Source organism: Megascapheus bottae, chromosome 3, assembly GCF_031878675.1.
Source record: "Megascapheus bottae isolate mThoBot1 chromosome 3, mThoBot2.hap1, whole genome shotgun sequence".
NCBI classification, from domain to species: domain Eukaryota; kingdom Metazoa; phylum Chordata; class Mammalia; order Rodentia; family Geomyidae; genus Megascapheus; species Megascapheus bottae.
In genome coordinates, this window is record NC_143511.1 from 35,065,197 (window position 1) to 35,085,582 (window position 20,386).

The window sequence follows — 20,386 nt, forward strand, 5'->3', positions numbered from 1 at the left end:
GGCCCTTCTCTGAGACTAATCCAGTCTAAAAGGAGGCAAACAACACTGTTATTAGAACACTGACACAATCACGTTCACTCTTGCAAATTCAATTTTGGCCCAAAGAGTGTTAACAGTCTAACGTTTATCATAACTACTATTAACTTACCAACTGAAAGCACATACACTAAAGCAGTAACAGCTATGTTTCCATGTTTCCTTTTGTTTTGTTTTCCCTTAATTGTGCTAGAGTATATGCTAAAGATTATCAACTTTTTCTTTTTTTTCCCTCTCTTTTTTGGTGCTGGTCCCAGGGCTTTAACTCAGTGGCTCACACCTGTAATCCTAGTTACTCAGGAAGCTGAGATCTGAGTACTGAAGTTCATAGCCAGCCAGGCATTAAAGAATGTGAGATTCTTACCTCCAATTAAGCATTAGAAAACAGAAAGTAGGGCTGTGGCTTAAGGGGTAGCGCAGTAGCCTTGAGTTGAAGAGTTCAGACATATAACCCCATGACCCACCAAAAAAAAGAAAAAGATCAGGAGTTTAACCCAGTGGTACAATGCTTGCCTAGCATGTACAAAGACCTGAGTTCGATTTCTCAGTACCATATACATAGAAAAAGACAGAAGTGGTACAGTGGCTCAAGTGTTAGAGCATTAGCCTTGAGAAGGCCCAAGGACCATCCATGTTCAAGCCCTGAGTTCAAGCCCTAGGACTCCCCCCACACCAAAAAAAGAACCCCCCCCAAATCAATGATCTCATTTACTGAGCTGCAGAGATTCTAAGGACAGCAATTATCACACACACACACACACACACACACACACACACACACCACCATCACCACCACCACCACCACCACAACTACCACCACCACCACCACCACCACCAACAACAACAACAACAAAACAGTTGAAGGTTCTGTCTTGCTTTGAGTCTTGCCCTGAATGTCATATTACAAAGCTGCTAAGAATGTTTTTGTTGTTTTGTTTGTTGTTTGGCCAGTTCCAGTGATTCAACTCAGAGCCTGGGCACTGTCCTTGGATTTTCTCAAGGATCGAGCTCTACCACTTTAGCCACAGGTCCATTTCTGGCTTTTTCTATGTATGTGGTACCAAGGAATGGAACCCAGATCTTCGTGCATGTTAGGAAAGCACTCTACCACTAGGCCAAACTCCAGGCTAATCAATGCTTCATAGTGAGACCCTGTCTCAAAAAAACCAAACTTGGGACCTGGGACTTTGGCCTAGTGGTAGGGTGCTTGCCTAGCACGCAGGAAGACCCGGGTTCAATCCCTCAGTACCACATACATAGAAAAAGCTGGAAATGGTGCTGAGGCTCAAGTGTTAAAGTGCTGGCCTTGAGAAAGCCCAAGGACATTGCTTCGGCCCTGAGTTCAAGGGAGGTCTGGAAAAAAAATCGAAACTAGTTGAGTGATCTCAAACCTATAATTCTAGATACTCAGGTGACTTGAGATCTGGAGGATCAAAATTTGATGTCATTCCAGGCCAGAAAGTCCATAGCATTCCATGTACAGAAAAAAGCCAGGACAAAGATGTGGCTCAAGTGGTAGAACACCAGGCTTGAAGAAGCTGAGCAAGAAGGAGAATCCTGTAGTTCAAGCCCTGGCATGGGGAAAAGAAGGAAACGGAGGAAGAAGCAAAGAAGGGAGGGAGGAAGGGAGGGAGGGAGGGAGGGAGGGAGGGAGGGAGGGAGGGAAAGAAGGTGTGAAAAGTGGGGGGAGGGGAGAGAAACAACAACAACAACAAAAAACACAGAAAAGAAATATCATGTGAGGGCAAGCAAACTTACTAGTACCTATAACTGTTGTAGGAAAAATAAGCTCACAGGAGCACTCCTAATCCCATCTCTATAGATCCAATGACTGTCTACTCACAGGTTGGATTACTAGCATATTAATCTACTTATGTAAGATTTCATTTCTTCCTTTTCTGGCTGGTATACACAGGGACTCTTCCTTCCTAGGCAAATGCAGTACCAATGAGCCATGCCTCAGCCCTTTTAGCTTTAGTTTGTTTATAGAAAGGATCTAACACTTTTGTCCAGGCTGCCTGGGATCATGCTTTTTATGTATGTGTGTGTGTGTGGTTATGGGACTTGAACTCTGGGCCTGGACGTTATCCCTGAGCTCTTCAGCTGAAGGCTACTGCCCTACCCCTTAAGCCACAACACCACTTCCCTTGTTTTCTGGTGGTTAATTGAAGAGGCAGTAACTAAAGTCCCTGGGCTGGCTTTGACTCCTGAACCATGATTTTCAGAGCTCAGCCTCCTGAGTAGCTAGGATTATAGGTGTGAGCCAGCTCGCCCAGCTGGGTAATGATTTTACCTTTACCACTTGAGTAGCTAACTACAAGCATATAATACCATGCTTTGTCTCTTGGGGTTCTAACTAACCTCTCCCAGGCTAGCCTCAAAGCACTGGTCTCCTACCTCTGCTTCCTGAGTAACTGGGAATTTAGGCATTTGCCACCATGCTCGGTATGAGGGAGGATTGATAAAATTCATTCATGACTATATGTGTAAGCTGGCACACTACTAGTCTAACAAATGCTTTTTATGCCTGATGTTCTCAGATCTAAAAATAAAATACTTCTGGATTCTAAAGCAGGCTAGATTCTTGGCCAAGTAGAATAAACAACTTACCTTGTCTCCTGTGGCAGTGAAAGTTGTTCAAGTGAATTATCTCTTCATTGTTATTTCCCTCTGCCATTTTCAAACGCAGTCATATATATGTGTGTGTTATTTTTAGTATTCAGACATGATGACCATCTGTACCAAAGGATATGGGGGGGGAAAAAAAGAGCATTAAGAGTATTTGTCACACGCTGGTGGCTTACACCTAATGACTGTATACAGCAGAGTATAGGCTTTTGGAGTGATGTAGTTTCAGTTTTTGCTCAAGGATAGCACTCTGCCACTTGACACACAGCATCATATCCAGTTTTTGTTTATACGGTACTGAGGAATCGAACCCAGGGCCTCATGTGTGCTAGGCAAGTATTCTTAACACTAAGCCACATCCTTTCTTTTTGGGGGCCTGGGAGCTGTCACTGAGCTCTTCAGCTCAAGGCTACCACCCTACCCCTGAAGTCACAGCGCCACTTCTGGTTTTCTGGTGGTGAACGGGAGATGAGTCTCCTGGTCTTTAGTGCCTGGGCTGGCTTTGAACTATCCTCAGATCTCAGCTTCCTGAGTAGCTAGGATTACAGGCATCAGCCACTGTGTCCAGCAAACTTTCTCATCAGTCAAATATTTCATCTTTTTTTTGGTGGGGGGGTCAATATTAGGACTTGAACTCAGACCCTGGGTGCTGTCCCTGAACTATTTCACTACTGCTGTAACATTCTGAGTCAGAGTGCCACTTATAAGCTTTCACTGCTATTGGTAATGTTCTGCCTTGACAGCATTTCAGATGCTGTTGGTGTCCATATCCTCAACCAGTCAAGGCCACAGCCGTAACTGTCTGTATATACCTATAATTTAATGTCTCTCCACATGTTGCAAAGTAGAAGAAATGTGATTTTTCATATTTAAACTTCATTATACCAAAATCAAGACAAAAAATTACTTTTTTTTTGTTCCGGGCACAATGGCTCATCCCAATTATCGGGGAGGATCATGGTTTCAAGCAGCTGGTAAAAAGAAGTGAGAGCCAAGGTTGTGGCTCATACCTGTAATCCTATCTACTCAGGAGGCTGAGATCTGAGGATCAAGGTTCAAAGCTGGCCCTGGCACTAAAGGACCTGAGACTCTTATCTCCTATGAACCCCTAGAAAACAGGAAGTGGGGTTTGGCTCAAGGGTAGGGTGGTAGCGTTGCACTCAAGAGCTCAGGGACAAGGCTAAGACCCAGGGTTAGGGTGGTAGCCTTGAGCTGAAAACCTCAGGGACAGTGCCCAGGCCAGAGTTTAAGCTCCATGACTGACACACACACACACACACACACACACACACACACACACACACACACACACACACACACACAGAAGTGAGATTCCATCTCAACAAATAAGCTGAGCATGGGGATTCACATTTATAATCCCAGCTATGTGAAGGCGTAAGTAGGATGACAATCCAAAGCTACCTAAGCAAGAAGTACAACATTTGATCTGAAAATTAACCTAAAGCAAAAAGGCACAGAGGAATTGTTCAAGTGGTACAGAGCTTGGCAGGCAAGCAAAAGCCCTGAGTCCAAACCTGTTTTTTGATTGTTGTTGTTGTGGGGCTTGAACTCTGAGCCTAGGCACTGTCCCTGAGCTCTTCAGCTCATGACTACTGCCCTAGCGCCCATGAGCCAGCCACAGCCCAACTTCTAGTGGCTAATTGGAGATAAGAGCCTGGCTTTTGAACCAAGATCATCAGATCTCAGTCTTCTAGGTGGCTAGGATTACAGCAGTGGTCACTGCACCTGGCATGTTATTGATTTTAGTTAAGATTTCATTTATGTGTCAGGGCTGGGAGCTTGGCTTAGTGGTAGAGTGCTTCCTAGCATGCATGAAGACCCAGGTTCGATTCCTTGGTACCATATACATACAAAAAAGCTGGAAATGATGCTGTGGCTCTAGTGTTAGAGCAATGGCCTTGAGAAAGTCCAAGGGCAGTGTTCAGGCTCTAAGTTCAAGCCTCAGGACTGCAAAAAAAAAAGAAAAAAAAGAAAAGAGTTAATTTACTAGTATTGATGGGAATGTTTATCTGATTAAAGGCATTTTAAAAACCCTCCAGCAGACATCATCCCTATTCAGGGACTGAGACTGTACTAAATGGGAAAAAAATCGGGTAGTTAGAAAGAAAAGTGTCATCAATTATTTAAGCAAATGATAATAAAAATGGTACTGAGAAAGCAAAGGCAAAAAGATTAAAAAGTAGAAGGCTCTGATGAAGACCCACATATATTCACTCATCAACGCTAAACAAAGTTGCACTCAGTGAAGGAGTAGGGGGAATCCACATGGGAGAAAAATAAGCTTGGATTCCTTTTTAAGATGGCACATAAAAGTCAATTCTCAGCTGGGGGCTGTGGCTCATGCCTGTAATCCTGGCTACTCGGGAGATCTGAGGATCGAGGTTCAAAGTCAGCCCAGGCACTAAAGACTCTGAGACTCATCTCCAATTAACCACTAGAAAGCCAGAAGTGGCTCTATGGCTCAAGCAGTAGGGTGTTAGCCTTGAGCTGAAGAGCTCAGGAACACTGCCCAGGTCCAGAGCTCTTGCCAGGCACCAGTGGTACCTAGAATCCTAGCTACTTAGGAGGCTGAGATCTGAGGATCTCAAAGCCCAAAGTTGGCCTACATCGATGAATGGATCCAAAAACTGAATATCAAGCAAGAAATGCACAAAACCAGCTGGCAAGGTGGCTCAAGCCTGTAATCCTAACAAATCAGGAGGCTGAGATCTGAGGATCAAGATTCAAAGCCAGCTGAGAGCACAAAAGGACCAGAGATTCTGATCCAATTAACCTCTAGAAAAAGGGAAGTGCAGTCTGGCTCAAAGATAGTGTGATAGCCTAGAGCTGAAGAGCTCAGGGACACTGTGCAGGCACAGGGGTACGGTAGTAACATTGAGCTGAAGAGCTCGGGACAGCACCCAGGCCAAGTTCGAGCCCCATGACCCACCAAAATAAAACCAAAAAAAAAAACCCTGAACATAGGGCCAGGAGTTTTACTAACAGACAGCAATGGTAAACCGGGAAAAGCTCTGACATCAAATTCAGTGTCCCTAATCAAGGACTTTTCTTTCCCATTAGGGTTTTTGTTTTGGTTTTTCCCCCCCCCAATCCTGGGGCTTGAACTCTTGGCCTAGGTGCTGTTCCTAAGCTACTTTTGTTCAAGGCTAGCACTGTCCCACTGGAGCCACAGTGCCATTCAGCTTTTCCTGAGTAACTAGATATATGAGTCTCATAGACTTTCCCTGCTTGTGCTGGCTTTGAACCTCAGGCTTCAGGTCTCAGATTTCAGAGTAGTTAGGATTACAGGCATGAGCCTCCAGCAGTCTAGTTTTTTGTTTGTTTGTTTTTGTTTACTGTCACTATTGGGGCTTGAGCTAAGGGCCTGAGCACTATCCTGGAGTTTTTTTTTGCTCAAGCTATCATTCAACCACTTGAGCCACCACTTCCAGCCTTTTCTGTATATGTGGTACCAAGGGTTTTGTACATATTGGGCCACTAGGCCACAGTCTTGGCCCTCTGCTTAGGTTTTTAAGAATCATTTTCCCAGGCACAATGGCTCATACCTGTAATCCAGCTACTCAGGAAGCTGAGATATGAGGACTGATGTTCAAAGACAGCTGGGGCACAAAAGACTATGGGATAAATATATCCAATTAACTACCAGAAAACCAGAAGTGCTGTGGCTCAAAGTGATAGAGCACTATCACTGAGCTTTAGAGTTCAGAGACAATACCCAAGCCCAGAGTTCAATCCTCACAATCAAATAATACTACTACTACTAATTTTAAACACTAATTACAGAAGCCTAATTTTTTTTTATTCACCAAATAGCCTCCTTCAATTTTTTCAGTAGGAAGCAAAGGAGACTAAGTCATTTTCCATTGGTTAAATGCCAAATAGTAAACAGTTCTGGTGGAGCTATGAGTCCTCCTGAGTACACAATAGGGGTCCTAAATAGTGGTGACAAATAGTCTGGTGAAGGTATTTTCACTCCTGCCTGGGATGTCTCTGCATCAGGGCATTCCCCAACCTTTGGTCCTCTCACCTGAACTTCAGATCAGATGGCCTCAGTCAGAATCCTGGCCTCACCACCTAATGTATCAGTACCTTTGGGGTAAGCCGTTAAATCTTCAGACTCCAGTTCTGTGTCACAGTGGCATGTGTTTTCATCTTGCCAGAAAATAACTCAGAGCCCTGGGGAGGCTAATGAATGTGAAAGAGAAACCAGAATCTAGGCAGGAGTACACTCTACACTTAGGTGACACGACACTCGTGGACAGAGGTTAACTGGGGAGCAGGAGTCAGGAGTAGAGGTACAGCTCATTGTGTGCTTGGGGTTCGAGAAATCTAGAATCGGAGAAGCGTGAGTGAACAAGGAGAACAGCAAGAGGCTGTTGAAGGTCCCAAAGCAGGGCTCACTGTCCTTTTGCCCTGACAAAAGGATCTTCCCCAAATTGTTGAACATCATGCCGCAAACCAGCTCCAGGCCCGCGAAGCCAGCCTGTCTGAAATTGACCAAGCGTTCCTGCTCATACACACCCAGGCCCCATCAGCCAGAAGACTGCCTTGTGAACGCCTCACAGCCCTGGGGACTGAGGATGTGACCAAGTAGGCCACACTGCAGATTTTCCTGAGCTGCCTCACCAGTCAATGGCATCAACCTAGACCTTCAGCTGGGTCCTGTGGGCCACTGGTGAACAGAGGCACCTTCTGAGACAAGGGAACTGTTCAAGTCACTGAGGTTAGGGCAGGACCCACACCCTCCATCCAGGAAGGACGGCCGCACCCTCTGCTGGACTTCTCAGACTCTCAGTTTCCTGGCTTAGATATGGGCTCAGGGAGAGCCCTCATTGCTCATGATGAGTGTGGGGCTTGTGGTAAAGCAGGGAGAAGTGGATGCTCAGAAGGGTGGGCCCAGCTTGTGTCCTGGCCGATGAGTGAAGCAGAAGGGGGATGATCTCTGCTCTGCACGCACAGGCACACACATCTCCCAGATTCATTAGTGCTGAAAAAGAGGGGTGGCCCCTAAGCTCTAAGGCACAGCAGTCTTGAGCGTCAAAGAAAGCATGAGAAGTAGCTATCCAATGCTGTCTATACAGTGTTTAAAGGGAGCTTGGCTATGTTCCGGTGTGCTTGACATCTAGGCTACCCTGACACTGCCTCCATGCAAGAGGCCCATGTCCTGTGCATGGACAAGGAGGAGGCCCCCCATCCAGTCACCACACCTAAGATCTCTCTTGGAGTTACAACCACTGCCAAGGAAGAAATGGAGGCGGGAAAGAAATCCAAGAAGGAACCACGAGCTCTCTGTCCAGCTAGGAGTCAGGGTAGATGAAGACAGCTTGGATGTGGTCGGTCAAGATAGGACACAGGGTCTGGGGATGGCCGGAGCTGCCCATATGGCAACGCAGCCTTTTTCTCAGCCACCCCGATACAGAACCACACAAAGAGCAAGTGCAATCACCTGTGTTCCCACACTGGGGCATGCCGTAACCAGGCCTCAACTTTCCTGGCTGGAGGAGGCACTCATGGTGGCACTGATAGTACTGAGACAGAAAGGGGGACAATGAGAGTGACCCGCTTTGCTGAATCTCAGTCCTATTATTTCCTTTAGTCTCTTTTCTCTTCTTTCTCTTATCTGTTGGATGGCATTGGTGCATCTTTAAACCAGAGTCTGGCCCAGGGGACAGCCATGACTGTGTCAGATGAGTCATTAGGAGTTGTGAGGGGAGGCCGGCTAGAAGAAGAGAGCAATGTGGAATGCACAGAGTCACCCCAAATCACAAGTTCAATCTACTGGGTAATGGAGCTCCCACACTGGGATTCACTTTTCCGAAGTCAGGTGCTGTGGTCAGGCTAGGTCCAGGGGAGGGCTTTTCAGAATTGGGCACCTACAGGCTCCAGTGAGTCTGAGCCCTAGCTCCATGGCTGTCTACAGAAAGGACATAGAGGGCTTGGTTCTGTGGGTCGTGGGAGGGCTGTGGCAGGTTCTAGGACCCAGGGCACGATCTCTGAGGCTCAGTTACCTGCATCTATCTGTGGAGCAGAGGAGCACGTGGTCAACCATCAAGTAGCATTTTCTGAACCCTTCTGCAGGACTAGAAGAGTTGGTGGAGTTGCATTTGTTTCAGTGCATCTGATCTCCTAGCAAGTGTTCCCTGTCAAGGCAGTCCCTCAGAGATGTGTGTCACTTTCTGACTTTGGTGAGATAAGGAATCAGGACGTTGAATCCCTGAGAGTTCTGGGAGTCTTTGGAGTGGTGAGAGTCATCCTCTCCTATCCAGGGTCACATCTGGATAGGGCAAGGCTGTGTGCTTAAGACCCCACCTTGATAGATCCCCTTTAGCCAGAGCCTCTGACCTAGCTCTATGAGGGGCCACTGGTCCAGGGGCTTTGGGTCACAATGGCCAGTGGTCGGCCTGGGCAAGGCAGAAAAAGGCCTGAACAGGGCACCTTGCAAAGCTTGGGTCATAATCAAGGGCTCAAGGGAAGAGCTGTGCAGAGGTGACATCACAATGGCTCAGAGGACTCAGAACCCCGGGGTCCTCCCAGGAATTCACAGTCCACACAAGCCTCGGAGAGTGCACTTGTGTGGATCGTGTCCATTGCAAAGATGTTTCGTTGTTGCTGGCAAAGTGGTCGAGGCTCAGGCCTGAGTGATGGGCGGAGAGGGTTCCTGGGGCGCCTGTGTCCATGCTTTGTGCGCCCTGGCCTCCGCCACCAACGCCTCTGGAGATTTTTCCGGAGGAATTCTAGGGTAACATGGGACAGACCAGGGCAGGAAATGGCTAGGACGCCTTCCACCCTCATCTCCCTGTGCATCACCACTTTTCCTTCCCACGTGTGTGGAGGGGGGGCAGGGGTGTGTGTGGGGGTGTGTCCCTGTGAGTGTCCCTGTGTGTGTTGCTGTGAGTGGTCAAATGTTTGCAGTTATTTGTGTGTGTCCATGAATGTTCCTGTAGTGTTGCACATGGCACTTGAACTGTCCCTGTGTGGTTCTCCTCCAGACTGAAGGGGACTTGTCCCCAGGCATGCCCGATGCCTGCGGGTCAGAGTTCCCCACGGCAGGCACACTGCAGGAGCAGGTGGACCACCTGGTGCTTGCCCAGCTGCTCGACAACTCCACCTTCATCCACACCTTCTTCAACAGCTACAGAAGGTGTGCAGACACCCTTCAGGTCCTGGACCTGCTGTTTACAAGGTGAGTGCCAATTCCAATAGCACAGGATTCCTGAGCTGCAGTGGAAGCCTTGGCAGTGGAGCCTGCAACGTGGGCTGCTCACACAGACTTCCTCTTTGGCACTTGCCACTGCCTGGGGATCAAAGCAGGGAAGTCCTCGGCTACACTGGCACAGGCACACATGCTGCACTGTCCTGTCTAGGCCTGCAGGCTCTCCTCTCGGGCTATGTATCTCTGAGACCTCCAACAAAGCACTGTCTCTCTTCAACAAGAAGGCAACCCGTTTTCTCTGCATGACCTCGTCCACCTAGATAGAGACAGAGCAGGGCTGGCTGGGGCAAGTGCCAAGGCACTGTACTCCTAAGCTCATCACCCAGGGGCTACTGTCCTCATGCATGGCACCAATGGGAAGTAGTGCTCATGGAGGGCCAATATGCAGGCAATGTGCTTGGTGGTACAAGAAGGGCAGACATGGACTGGCTGACCTGGGCTAGCCAGTGATGCTTCAAATCCTCAACAGGTTCAGGAGTTTGGAAGCCCCCATGGGCTCCTCTGGACAGACTGACATCCTCCCGCATTCCAGCGAGGATGTCATCCCTGGAAACAAGCTCTACAAGTGAGTGAGTGGGATTCGATCTCCAGCTAGGGCATGCTCCACATTGGAGAAAAATCCATGGGTGTGTGTTTGTGTGTATGTGTGTGTTACTCTCGTGCTCATCTTTATGTGTGTCTGCATGGTTGCGAGTGTGTGCTTGATTTCGAGTGTGAAGGTCTGCGCATGTGCGTGGGCGCACTCGCACACACTCCTCTGTGTGTGTGTGTGTTGGAGTTGGGGCTCTGAGTGAGACACGGCCCAATCAGCAGCTCTGAACACCTATGATTATCAAGGGAGTCATGGGATCTGGGCATCCTCGGCAGCAGAGGGAAAACCCCAGGCAAGGGCTACTCATATGAGGACCACTAGAGGCTGGGTCCACGGCTGAGCCCCACGAGAAGGCATGCTCCCCACACACCTTACCAAGCAGGTTTGCTCAACTCACCTTGAGCTCCACAAAAGGCCAAGACACATCTTTGCTTGGTCAGTGGGCCTGACATGCTGCTAGGTGTGAGGGAGAGCTCAGCACCACGCTCAAGGGTGTTCTGGAAGGCAGACAGCCCTGGTGAGCATGCTAGGAAATGAGGCAGCAGAGCGCCTGAGGATGTGTGTCACACCCCTCTACATATCAGGCCGGATAGCAAGCCATCTTGGAGTCTAGCATGGAGAGAGTGGCCCAGGGGGGAGAGGAGGAAGGCACTGGAAAGAGCAGAAGGGTGTTGCTCCTCTCCGGGGCAGCAACACGGGAATGGGGAGGGACACACAGGGCCAGCCTGTAGTCCCCCGGGAGCCGAGCGAGATGGTAAGTGTCGAAGACCCAGCCCTCCCCCAATCACCGGGGAAGAAAGAACCACGCTGAGTCAGAAGCAGTGTTAACCATGAAAGCGCTTCAGATCTCTCTGCTGATCTCTGCTGATCTCTGCTGATCTCTGATGCTCTCTGATGCTCTCCTCTCTTTATTGCGTCAGACAATTAGTTATATACTGTTAGGGTAGGAGAAGGTGGGCACTGGGAAGCTACCCAATAGAAAGAGGGCCTCTGTGCTACCACTAAGGGTCTGGGTGGGGCTGTCAGGTACTGGGCAGGACAGGTGCAGGAAAGCTCTCGAGACTTGAGCTGCTGTGAGACCCGCGAAACTGCGGGGGGTTCAATGGAGTCACGTACACAGAGATGCCTTAAGAGAGGTATGCAAAGGACCAAATGCCTAGACAAAGCCCTTTAATTGCGGCTGAGCCAGAATCAGGCTTCAGGGATGGAGGCTAGGCCCCAACAGAAGGGGCCAGAACTGCTCCCAGCATTTGGTCTTGGATCCCTCCTTGGAGTTTCTCTGCCAGCCTAGCTTAGGTTGGCTGGCCAGGGGTGGCACAGCTCAAAGGTGCCCCTGTTGGGATGTGCTGCTCTCTGAAAGGGCAGCCAACATCACAGGGGTGTGAGGATGACCCCAGGAGGGGCTGGCCTTCATTCACACTCTGCTTCCCACCCATTCGCCTCCAGGGCCATCTCCTGCCTCCTGAGCACCTGGCTGGACTACCACCCGCAGGACTTCTTGGCACCATCGCAGCATGCCTGCCTGCAGCGCCTGCGCGCACACCTGAGGCTCTACATGTGTGGCTCTGACCTGGAGCGCCGGGTCTCCCACATGCTCGCACAGTTGGGGATCCGGGAGCCCAGCCAGGCAGAGGCTATGGGTGCGCAGCCTGGGACTGACCCACAGCCTGGGAAGGGGTGGAGGTCGCAGGGCACCACTGGGTGGTGGAGACCCCGGAAGTAGCCATGGGCTGGGAGCAAGAGAAGCCTGAAGCCTAGCGTGGGTGCTGGCTGCTTGAGCAATAGGCTAGGTGGAAGTTCCCAGGCGGGCAAAGCTCAGGGAGGAGGGGGTGGTGGCGCTTCTCCAAGAGTCCCAAGCAAGCAGGCACGGAGAAGCTCTTGTGTCGTCCTGTCCTGCAGCTCCAGCAGGAGCTGTGACTGAACCACTTCCTGTCACTCCAACTCGGGACGTGGCTACATCTCCCATTTCACCTACTGAGAATACCACCACTCCACCAGATCCATTGACCCGGCATATTGAGAAGCAGCAGAAGAAACCCAACATGTCTGATGAGGAGATCTTAGAGAAATTACGGAGCATAGTGAGTGTGGGTGATCCTAAGAAGAAGTATACGCGCTTTGAGAAGATTGGACACGGTGCTTTGGGAACTGTGTATACCGCCATGGATGTAGCCACAGGACAGGAGGTGGCCATTAAGCAGATGAATCTGCAGCAGCATCCGGAGAAAGGGCTGGTTATTAATGAGATCCTGGTCATGAGGGAAAACAAGAACCCAAATATTGCAAACTACTTGGACAATTACCTTGTAGGAGATGAGCTATGGGTTGTCATGGAATACTTGGCTGGAGGTCCCTTGTCAGATGTGGTAACAAAAATCTGTATGGATGAAGGACAGATTGCTGCTGTGTGCCGTGAGTGTCTGCAGGCCCTAGAGTTCCTACATTCGAATCAAGTCATTCACAGAGACATCAAGAGCGACAATATACTGTTGGGAAAGGATGGCTCTGTCAAGTTAACCGATTTTGGATTCTGTGCACAGATAACTCCAGAACAGAGCAAAAGGAGCACCATGGTGGGAACGCCATATTGGATGGCACCCGAGGTGGTAACAAGAAAGCCCTATGGACCCGAGGTTGACATCTGGTCCCTGGGCATCGTGGCTATTGAAATGATGGAAGGAGAGCCCCCATACTTCAATGAAAACCCTCTGAGGGCCTTGTGCCTCATTGCCACCAGTGGCACTCCGGAACTTCAGAACCCAGAGAAGGTGTCGGCTATCTTCCGGGACTTTTTAAACCGCTGTCTGGAGATGGATGTGGAAAAGAGAGGCTCAGCTAAAGAGCTCCTGCAGCATCCATTCCTCGAGGTTGCCAAGCCCCTCTCCTGCCTCATTCCATTGATTGCTGCAGCAAGGGAGGCAACCAAGAACAAGCCCTAAGATGCTGCCCACCCCAGGGTCGGGGACATTCTCCCACGCCCTGAATTCTTAGTGTAAGAACGCGCCTGCATCTTGGGATTACGTCACGTAGCAACACGTGCCTGCTTGCGTTGATGTGCAAACATCCTACCACCTGGCCTCTACCCCGAGCAAACATCCTACTACCCGACCCCCTACCCCAAGCAGTTCCTATACCCCACCCCCTCCTGCCTCTCCTGAAGAGGCATATAAACCCCTGTGTGAAAAATAAAATCTGCGGCTTAATCAGGAGGCTTGTCTTGCTGCCTTCTTCGTGTCTCCTGTCCCTTTCATTCCTCCCTCTAGGTTCTTGGCCCTAGTCGACGTCCCGCTGGATGGGACAAATGCCGCCCAACGTGGGGCCCGGGAGCCAGCGAGGCTGAGGAACGCTGTCTTCCAGGAAAACTTGGATCCAAGTGATTGTGTGACCGGCTCGGAGCTACCCACCCAAGACATCAGTTTCGGTCAACGCTGAGCAGTGAAGACGGCGCAAGGTAAGTGACTGGCCATGGCACAGGTATCATCGTCACAGGAATTGCTCATCTCAGGTTTAAGAGGCCCTCAAGACACGAGGAACTCGCGTTAAAAGGAAAGATTTAAAGGCATTTTTTGATCATGGGGAAGAATTATATCCTTGGTTCCCCAAGGAGGGAACCATTAATAAGATTAACTGGCAGAGAGTTGGAGATTGTTTATTAAGAAGATTCATGTTTTTATAAGAATTTTCATGTAAGGATTGCAATTGTGGTCACATAAGGAACATTTTCTGCTTGAAACTATAAATAGTGCACGCTTGCGCTTGGCCATGTACAGCGTAAATAGCCTTTACCAAATGTGTTTGCAAGAAATTGTTTTTATGTGGCTAAAGTGATCATTGATCTCAAAGACTGCTTTTATACAATTCCCCTACACCCTGATGATATTTTGTTGGTGGCTCAGGACAGGCCAGATCTACAGAATTGTTTTGTGGAACTTTCTAAAGCCTTCCTTAACCTTGGCTTGCAAGTAACTCCTGATAAAAGTCCAGTGACAAGATCCCTTGACCTATTTGGGTTTAAATCTACAACAGGAATTAGATTTAACACCTCACATTCAATTTCGTGTTGACTGCCTCCATACCCTTAATGATTTCCAAATCCTCTAGTAGATATTCAATGGCTCAGGCCTTATTTAAAATTGCCTAATAATATCCTTTTGCCCCTCAACGATATTCTGGGAGGAGTCCTGAACCCCACCCCCCAAAATTTTTTCCTATGTCACAGTGGCATGCGTTCCCTTCTTGCCAGAAACCAACTCAGAGCCTTGGGGAGGCGACTGAATGTGAAAGAGAAACCAGAATGTGGGCAAGAGCTGAGTACACTCTAGAGTTAGTTGATAGGACACCCGTGGACACAGGTAACTGGGGAGCAGAAGAGTCAGCAGTAGAGGCACGGCTAGTTGAGTGCTTGGGGCTCTCTGCACGCAGGGCCACATCAGGCCACGGTTGAGCTTCGGCCTAAGATCTCTCTTCGAGTTACAATCATAGCCAAGGAAGAAATGGAGGCAGTAAAGAAAACCAGGAAGGAACCAAGAGCAATGTGTCCAGGTAGGACTCCAGGATAAATGAAGGCAGCTTGGATGAGGTCGGAGAGGTAGGAGAGGGAACCTATAAAAACACCGAAGATCAATTGGGTTATGCAAAGGAAGCCTATTTACAAATAAATGCTGCAGCGAAAGAGGCTTGGAAAAGATTACGTAATTCCAATCGTACAAAAAATTTAGTAGAAATTAAACAGGGACCGAATGAACCTTGTCTAGAATTTTTGTCTCGATTAATGGAGACTGCAGACCGCCTAGTACAAGATGAGAACGCAAGGAAGATTATAGTTAGACACATAACCTATGAAAATGCCAACGCCGCCTGTCAGGCGGCTATCAGACCCCATAGGAATAAGGGAGGAATCACGGACTTTATTTCACTGTGTGCTGGTATTGGACCCTCCCATGTACCAGGCCTTACTTTAGCCGCCGCTCCTCAAGGAAAGACTATTACTGAATTTCTAAAATATAGAGGTCAGCGGCATTCTCGGGTTGCTAGTCCCCCGGGGAGTTGCTTCTCTTGTGGTCAAGTAGGACATTGGATGACACAATGCCCACGCCAGAGCAGGTTAAAGAGAGAAAAATCACCTGGCACATGTCCACGCTGTGGTAAAGGGAAGCACTGGGCTAAAGATTGCAAGTCCGCAACAAATCACAATGGCCGCCCGTTTTCGGGAAACTGGAGAAGGGGCCAGCCTCTGGCCCCGCAAAACCATGGGGCAGTCCCTCCCTCTTCTCGGCCACAAGTACATCTTCTAACAACCCCCCAAAATCAGTCTGCAGCCTCTTCCGTGCCACCCCAGGCAGCGCAGGATTGGACCTCTGTTCCTCCACCTGCTCAGTATTGACCCCAGAGATGGGGACACAAGCTCTCCCCACGAGGGTCTTCGGTCCCCTTCCCCTGGGAGTGGCTGGATTGCTGTTAGGGCGAAGTAGCTCAGCCCTTAAAGGAATACAGATTACACCTGGCAAAATTGACCAGGATTTTACTGGAGAAATCAAAGTTATGGCCTCTGCCCCGAAACACGTGGTATCGATCCCAGCCGGTCAAAAATTAGCACAACTAATACTTGTGCCTTTACCTCACGGGGAGACTGCTAATTCTTCTGCCCCATGCGGACAGAGAGGATTTGGATCTCTGATATCTATTGAGTACAAAGCATAAAACAAGAGAGGCCTGAGATGACTATATTTATACAAGAAAAACCCTTTAAAGGAATATTAGACACAGGAGCGGATGTGTCTGTAATATCTAAAAAGCATTGGCCAGCCCAATGGCCCCTGACAACCTCTATGACTTCCTTACAGGGGATTGGGCAAGCAACTGACCCGCAGCAGAGCAGTGCGATCCTTGTTTGGAGAGATAAGGAAGGGCACTCTGGTCATTTTCAGCCATTTGTCCTGGATCATCTGCCAATTAATTTATGGGGTCGTGATATCATGGAAAAAATGGGAGTGTATATGTTTAGTCCTAGTGCTGCGGTCACTAAGCAGTTACTTGATCAAGGCCTCCTCCCCTTTAGGGGACTAGGCCGAGCAGCACAGGGGGAGCCAGAGCCACTCCAACCCCAGTCTCACCCTACGAGACAAGGATTAGGGTATTCTTTAACGGAGGCTGTTGTTTGTCCTGCCCCTCATGCTGATCCCATAAATTGGCTCTCTGAAGAACCGGTGTGGGTCGAACAGTGGCCTCTCTCTCTAGAAAAGATCATTGCAGTACAGCAGCTGGTACAGGAACAGCTGGACTTGGGGCATGTGGCCCCTTCTAACTCTCCATGGAATTCTCCAATTTTTGTTATAAAGAAAAAGTCAGGTAAATGGAGGCTGTTACAGGATCTGAGAAAGGTAAATGCATCTATGGAACTGATGGGGGCCTTACAGCCCGGCTTGCCTTCCCCCATGGCAATCCCAAAGGATACTTATAAGATTATTATAGATTTGAAGGATTGTTTCTATACTATACCCCTGGCACCTCAAGACTGTAAGCGCTTTGCCTTCAGCGTCCCCTCTGTTAATTTTAAAGAACCCATGAAGTGATATCATTGGCTTGTGCTCCCACAGGGCATGGCAAATAGCCCAACTTTATGTCAAAGTTTTGTAGCTAGAGCCATTTCTTCCACCCGTGAAAAATTCTCTTCTGTTTATATTGTTCATTATATGGATGGCATCTTGTTGGCTTGTTCTGACCCTATCGTCGTACGACAAGCCTTTGGACAACTAAAGCAAGATCTGAGCCTCTTTGGCCTTATAATAGCAGCTGAAAAGGTTCAGGAACACCCCCGTTTTACGTATTTAGGCCATATAGTAGGCCCACACTATTTTAAAAGCCAAAAAATACAATTAAAAACTTCACACTTAAGAACTCTTCATGATTTTCAGCAATTTTTAGGAGATATAAATTGGCTTCGGCCTTATTTAAAGATGTCCACAGGAGAGTTAAAACCCCTCTTTGATCTCTTAAAAGGAGATACCAACCCTACATCCTTGCGCAATTTAAATCCCGACGCCAGGAGGGTCATCCAAATCGTAGAAAAGGCAATTTCCCAGCAACAAGTGACCTATTGTGACTACTCTAAACCATGGGGAGTTTACATTTTAGCTACTTCTCACTCCCCAACTGCTGTACTGTGGCAGGATGGCCCACATTTATGGCTTTATCTACCATCAACACCCGGCAAAGTGCTGACCCCCTACTACGAATTGGTAGCTAATCTGATACATATGTGCCGAGTGGATTCCCGTAAATATTTAGGTCAGGAACCTCATTTTATCTGTGTCCCATATAATTTACAACAACAAGATTGGCTATTCGCCCATTGCGATTCTTGGGCCATTGCTTGGGCCAATTATACGGGAAAAATTTTGCATCACTACCTGTCTAACAAACTTCTCCAATTTGCTGCGTGTCATAAGTTCCTATTTCCTTCCATAGTACGGGCCTCGCCTGCCTTTATCTTCTGCCGCTTTAGTATTTACAGATGGATCCTCCAATGGAACGGCTGCTTTGACCATTAATAGGAAAATTCAATCTTGGGTTACGGGTTTTTCCTCCGCCCAAGAGATAGAATTAGAGGCTGTTTTACAAGCACTCGTCCTGTTACAAGACGAGCCCTTTAACTTATACTCAGACAGTCAATATGTAATTCGTGCTCTTCAAGTCATAGAAACTGTTCCCTTTATTGGAACTACTAACTCCAATATCCAGACCCAATTTCGCCAAGTACAAACTTTGTTTTGTTCTCGCAACCACCCCTGTTTTTTTGGCTTCGTTCGAGCTCACACTAATCTTCCTGGCCCTTTAAGTGAGGGTAACGCAGTTACTGATTCTGCCACCAGAGTTTATTTAACTCAAGTTGAACTTGCTAAGCAGTCACATGCCATCCATCATCAAAACAGCCGAGCCTTGCGCCGACAGTTTAAATTACCTAGACAAGTGGCACGTCAAATAGTTAAAACCTGCTCCAACTGTGTGCCCTTCTCACCAGCTCCTCATTTAGGTATAAATCCACGAGGACTGCTTTCTAATCACATTTGGCAGATGGATGTCACACATGTTCCATCATTTGGCCGATTAAAATATGTTCATGTTACTGTAGATACTTATTCTAATTTTATCCTGGCCACCCCCCTTGCTGGGGAAGCTACTAAACATTGTATTTCTCACTGCATTGGATGTTTTGCTGTGATGGGGATTCCCTCGCAAATAAAAACAGATAATGGCCCTGGCTATGCAGGCCGAGCATTTCAATCCTTCTGCCATTCTTATAATATCACTCATATTACAGGCATTCCTTACAATCCTCAAGGTCAAGGCATCGTGGAGAGAGCTAATGGATTATTAAAACATCAAATTGCTAAAATACAGAAAGGAGAGTCATATCCCGCTACCCCTGTGAATATACTTAATCATGCTTTATTTGTTTTAAATTTTTTGAATCTGGATTCAAATAATTTATCTGCTGCTCAGCGATTCTGGGAAAAAAAGAGAGCAGCGTGCTTTTGCCTTAGTAAAATGGAAGGATCCCCTAACTGGTGCTTGGCACGGACCAGATCCTGTTCTAACCTGGGGTAGAGGGCATGTATGTGTTTTTTCACAGGAAGAAAATGATGCCCGCTGGCTGCCCGAACGCTATGTTCGGATTCTGGAGAGTGACTGGTCATCCAAGGAGCGACTCACTGGACCTTCACCCCCAACCCTCCAGTAATGCATCCAGTAATGGGGAAAAGACCTGAATTCATGTTTATGTGTTAAGTGTAAAAGTCTCTGTTTCTTTCTCTTGTTCGTGTTACATATTTTTTCTTGTCCAGTTTTGTCTTTGAAATTGGTACCAGTTTTAAATATGGATCCTTATGGTTTTTCTAAAGTTTTGTTTTGAACCTGGTTCTCACCTGCAAGAGTAAAATTGGCAAAGCTCTCTTGACACAAACTTCCGGAAAATGAATGGCCAATATTAATTTTGTGCACTTTAAAATCTTTGAGTATGGATGTGTGTGAATGAGTGAGTGAACATATTCAAGGTTTAATGAAGAAAATCATTTAGGTTTGAATTATTGCATTGTTTTAAAGAAGGGAACATTAGATCAGCAAAAAAAAATGAACTTGCTGTTCGTATAACAGCTCTTAAGTCCCATTAAGAAGGTCGAATCAGCAGATTGGAGAGAGAACTCCAAGAGCATCAAGGGAGGCACTTAGAGCAGAGGAAAGAGCCTCAAGAACCTACTAGTAAGGTCCCAGAACAGCAGAGACAGATCACGTTGAAAACTACTGCAGCTTCTGAAGAATGAGGAATTGCCAGCACTTCAGATCCACCAACAGCCAATATCAAGCCAACTCCTGTTGTTTCTACTCCAAGTAAAGTGACAACTGAAGCTATGGCTGGGAACAAATCAACGCCTATGGCCAGTACCCGTCCAATGGTCACATCTTCAACAGTCACCAATAGAACAACTCGCAGATCTAAGCCCCAGATGGATGAATTCCCCCCTCCCCCCACGAGAGGAATCGCAGTCAAGGACAGGATAAGAGGGGATGCTCTCTGACCAACCTAAGACAGGGCCTTCAGCTTGATCTGAAGAAGTTCCCCATGACGGGTAAGGCAGAGTCAGCGATTCACCCAACCTAAGACAAGCAAGTCTGCATTTTTTAAAAGAAAGACAGGGGAGATGTTGGGGACCGACTGTGGGGTCAATGACCTTGGACCTGACCTTGGACCTACACAACTGTATACACAAGGAAGTAACTTTTATCAGGATAACTTTAAGCAATGTCAATCAGTTCTTATCAGGATAACTTTAAGCAATGTTAATCAGTTTTTATCAGGATGACTTTAAGCAATGTTAATCCTTTCTCATTTATCCTAT

At 47.8% G+C, this 20,386-nt stretch overlaps 1 protein-coding gene and 1 long non-coding RNA gene across 3 annotated transcripts in view; one reads left to right on the plus strand and one right to left on the minus strand.

Annotated features, from left to right (window-relative positions):
* LOC150065289 (uncharacterized) overlaps positions 1–20,386 on the minus strand; it is a 22,896-nt gene continuing 2,510 nt past the window's right edge. The window contains exons 1-3 of one of the 2 annotated variants that reach the window (XR_016534748.1): positions 6,713–6,802; positions 2,647–2,772; positions 1–25 (exon numbers count right to left, since the gene is read on the minus strand). This is a non-coding gene — a long non-coding RNA (uncharacterized LOC150065289). Of the gene's footprint in view, positions 26–2,646; positions 2,773–6,712; positions 6,803–20,386 lie in introns of those variants that run through there. The other variant, XR_016534747.1, reaches the window with a different exon arrangement.
* LOC150065290 (serine/threonine-protein kinase PAK 1-like) lies at positions 9,666–13,699 on the plus strand. Its single transcript, XM_090329872.1, has 4 exons — positions 9,666–9,868; positions 10,368–10,463; positions 11,937–12,130; positions 12,390–13,699. Exons 1-4 carry the CDS (start codon positions 9,699–9,701, stop codon positions 13,427–13,429), a joined length of 1,500 nt encoding a protein of 499 aa, XP_090185998.1. The 5' UTR covers positions 9,666–9,698; the 3' UTR covers positions 13,430–13,699.

What these genes read in the sequence shown, in the direction of transcription:
- LOC150065290 (XM_090329872.1), top strand. Translation starts at nt 9,699, where the DNA reads ATGCCCGATGCCTGCGGGTCAGAGTTCCCCACGGCAGGCACACTGCAG. An exon ending in CCTGGAAACAAGCTCTACAA is followed by an intron (nt 10,464 to 11,936) that starts GTGAGTGAGTGG and finishes ATTCGCCTCCAG; the next exon opens with GGCCATCTCCTGCCTCCTGA. An exon ending in CAGCCAGGCAGAGGCTATGG is followed by an intron (nt 12,131 to 12,389) that starts GTGCGCAGCCTG and finishes CCTGTCCTGCAG; the next exon opens with CTCCAGCAGGAGCTGTGACT.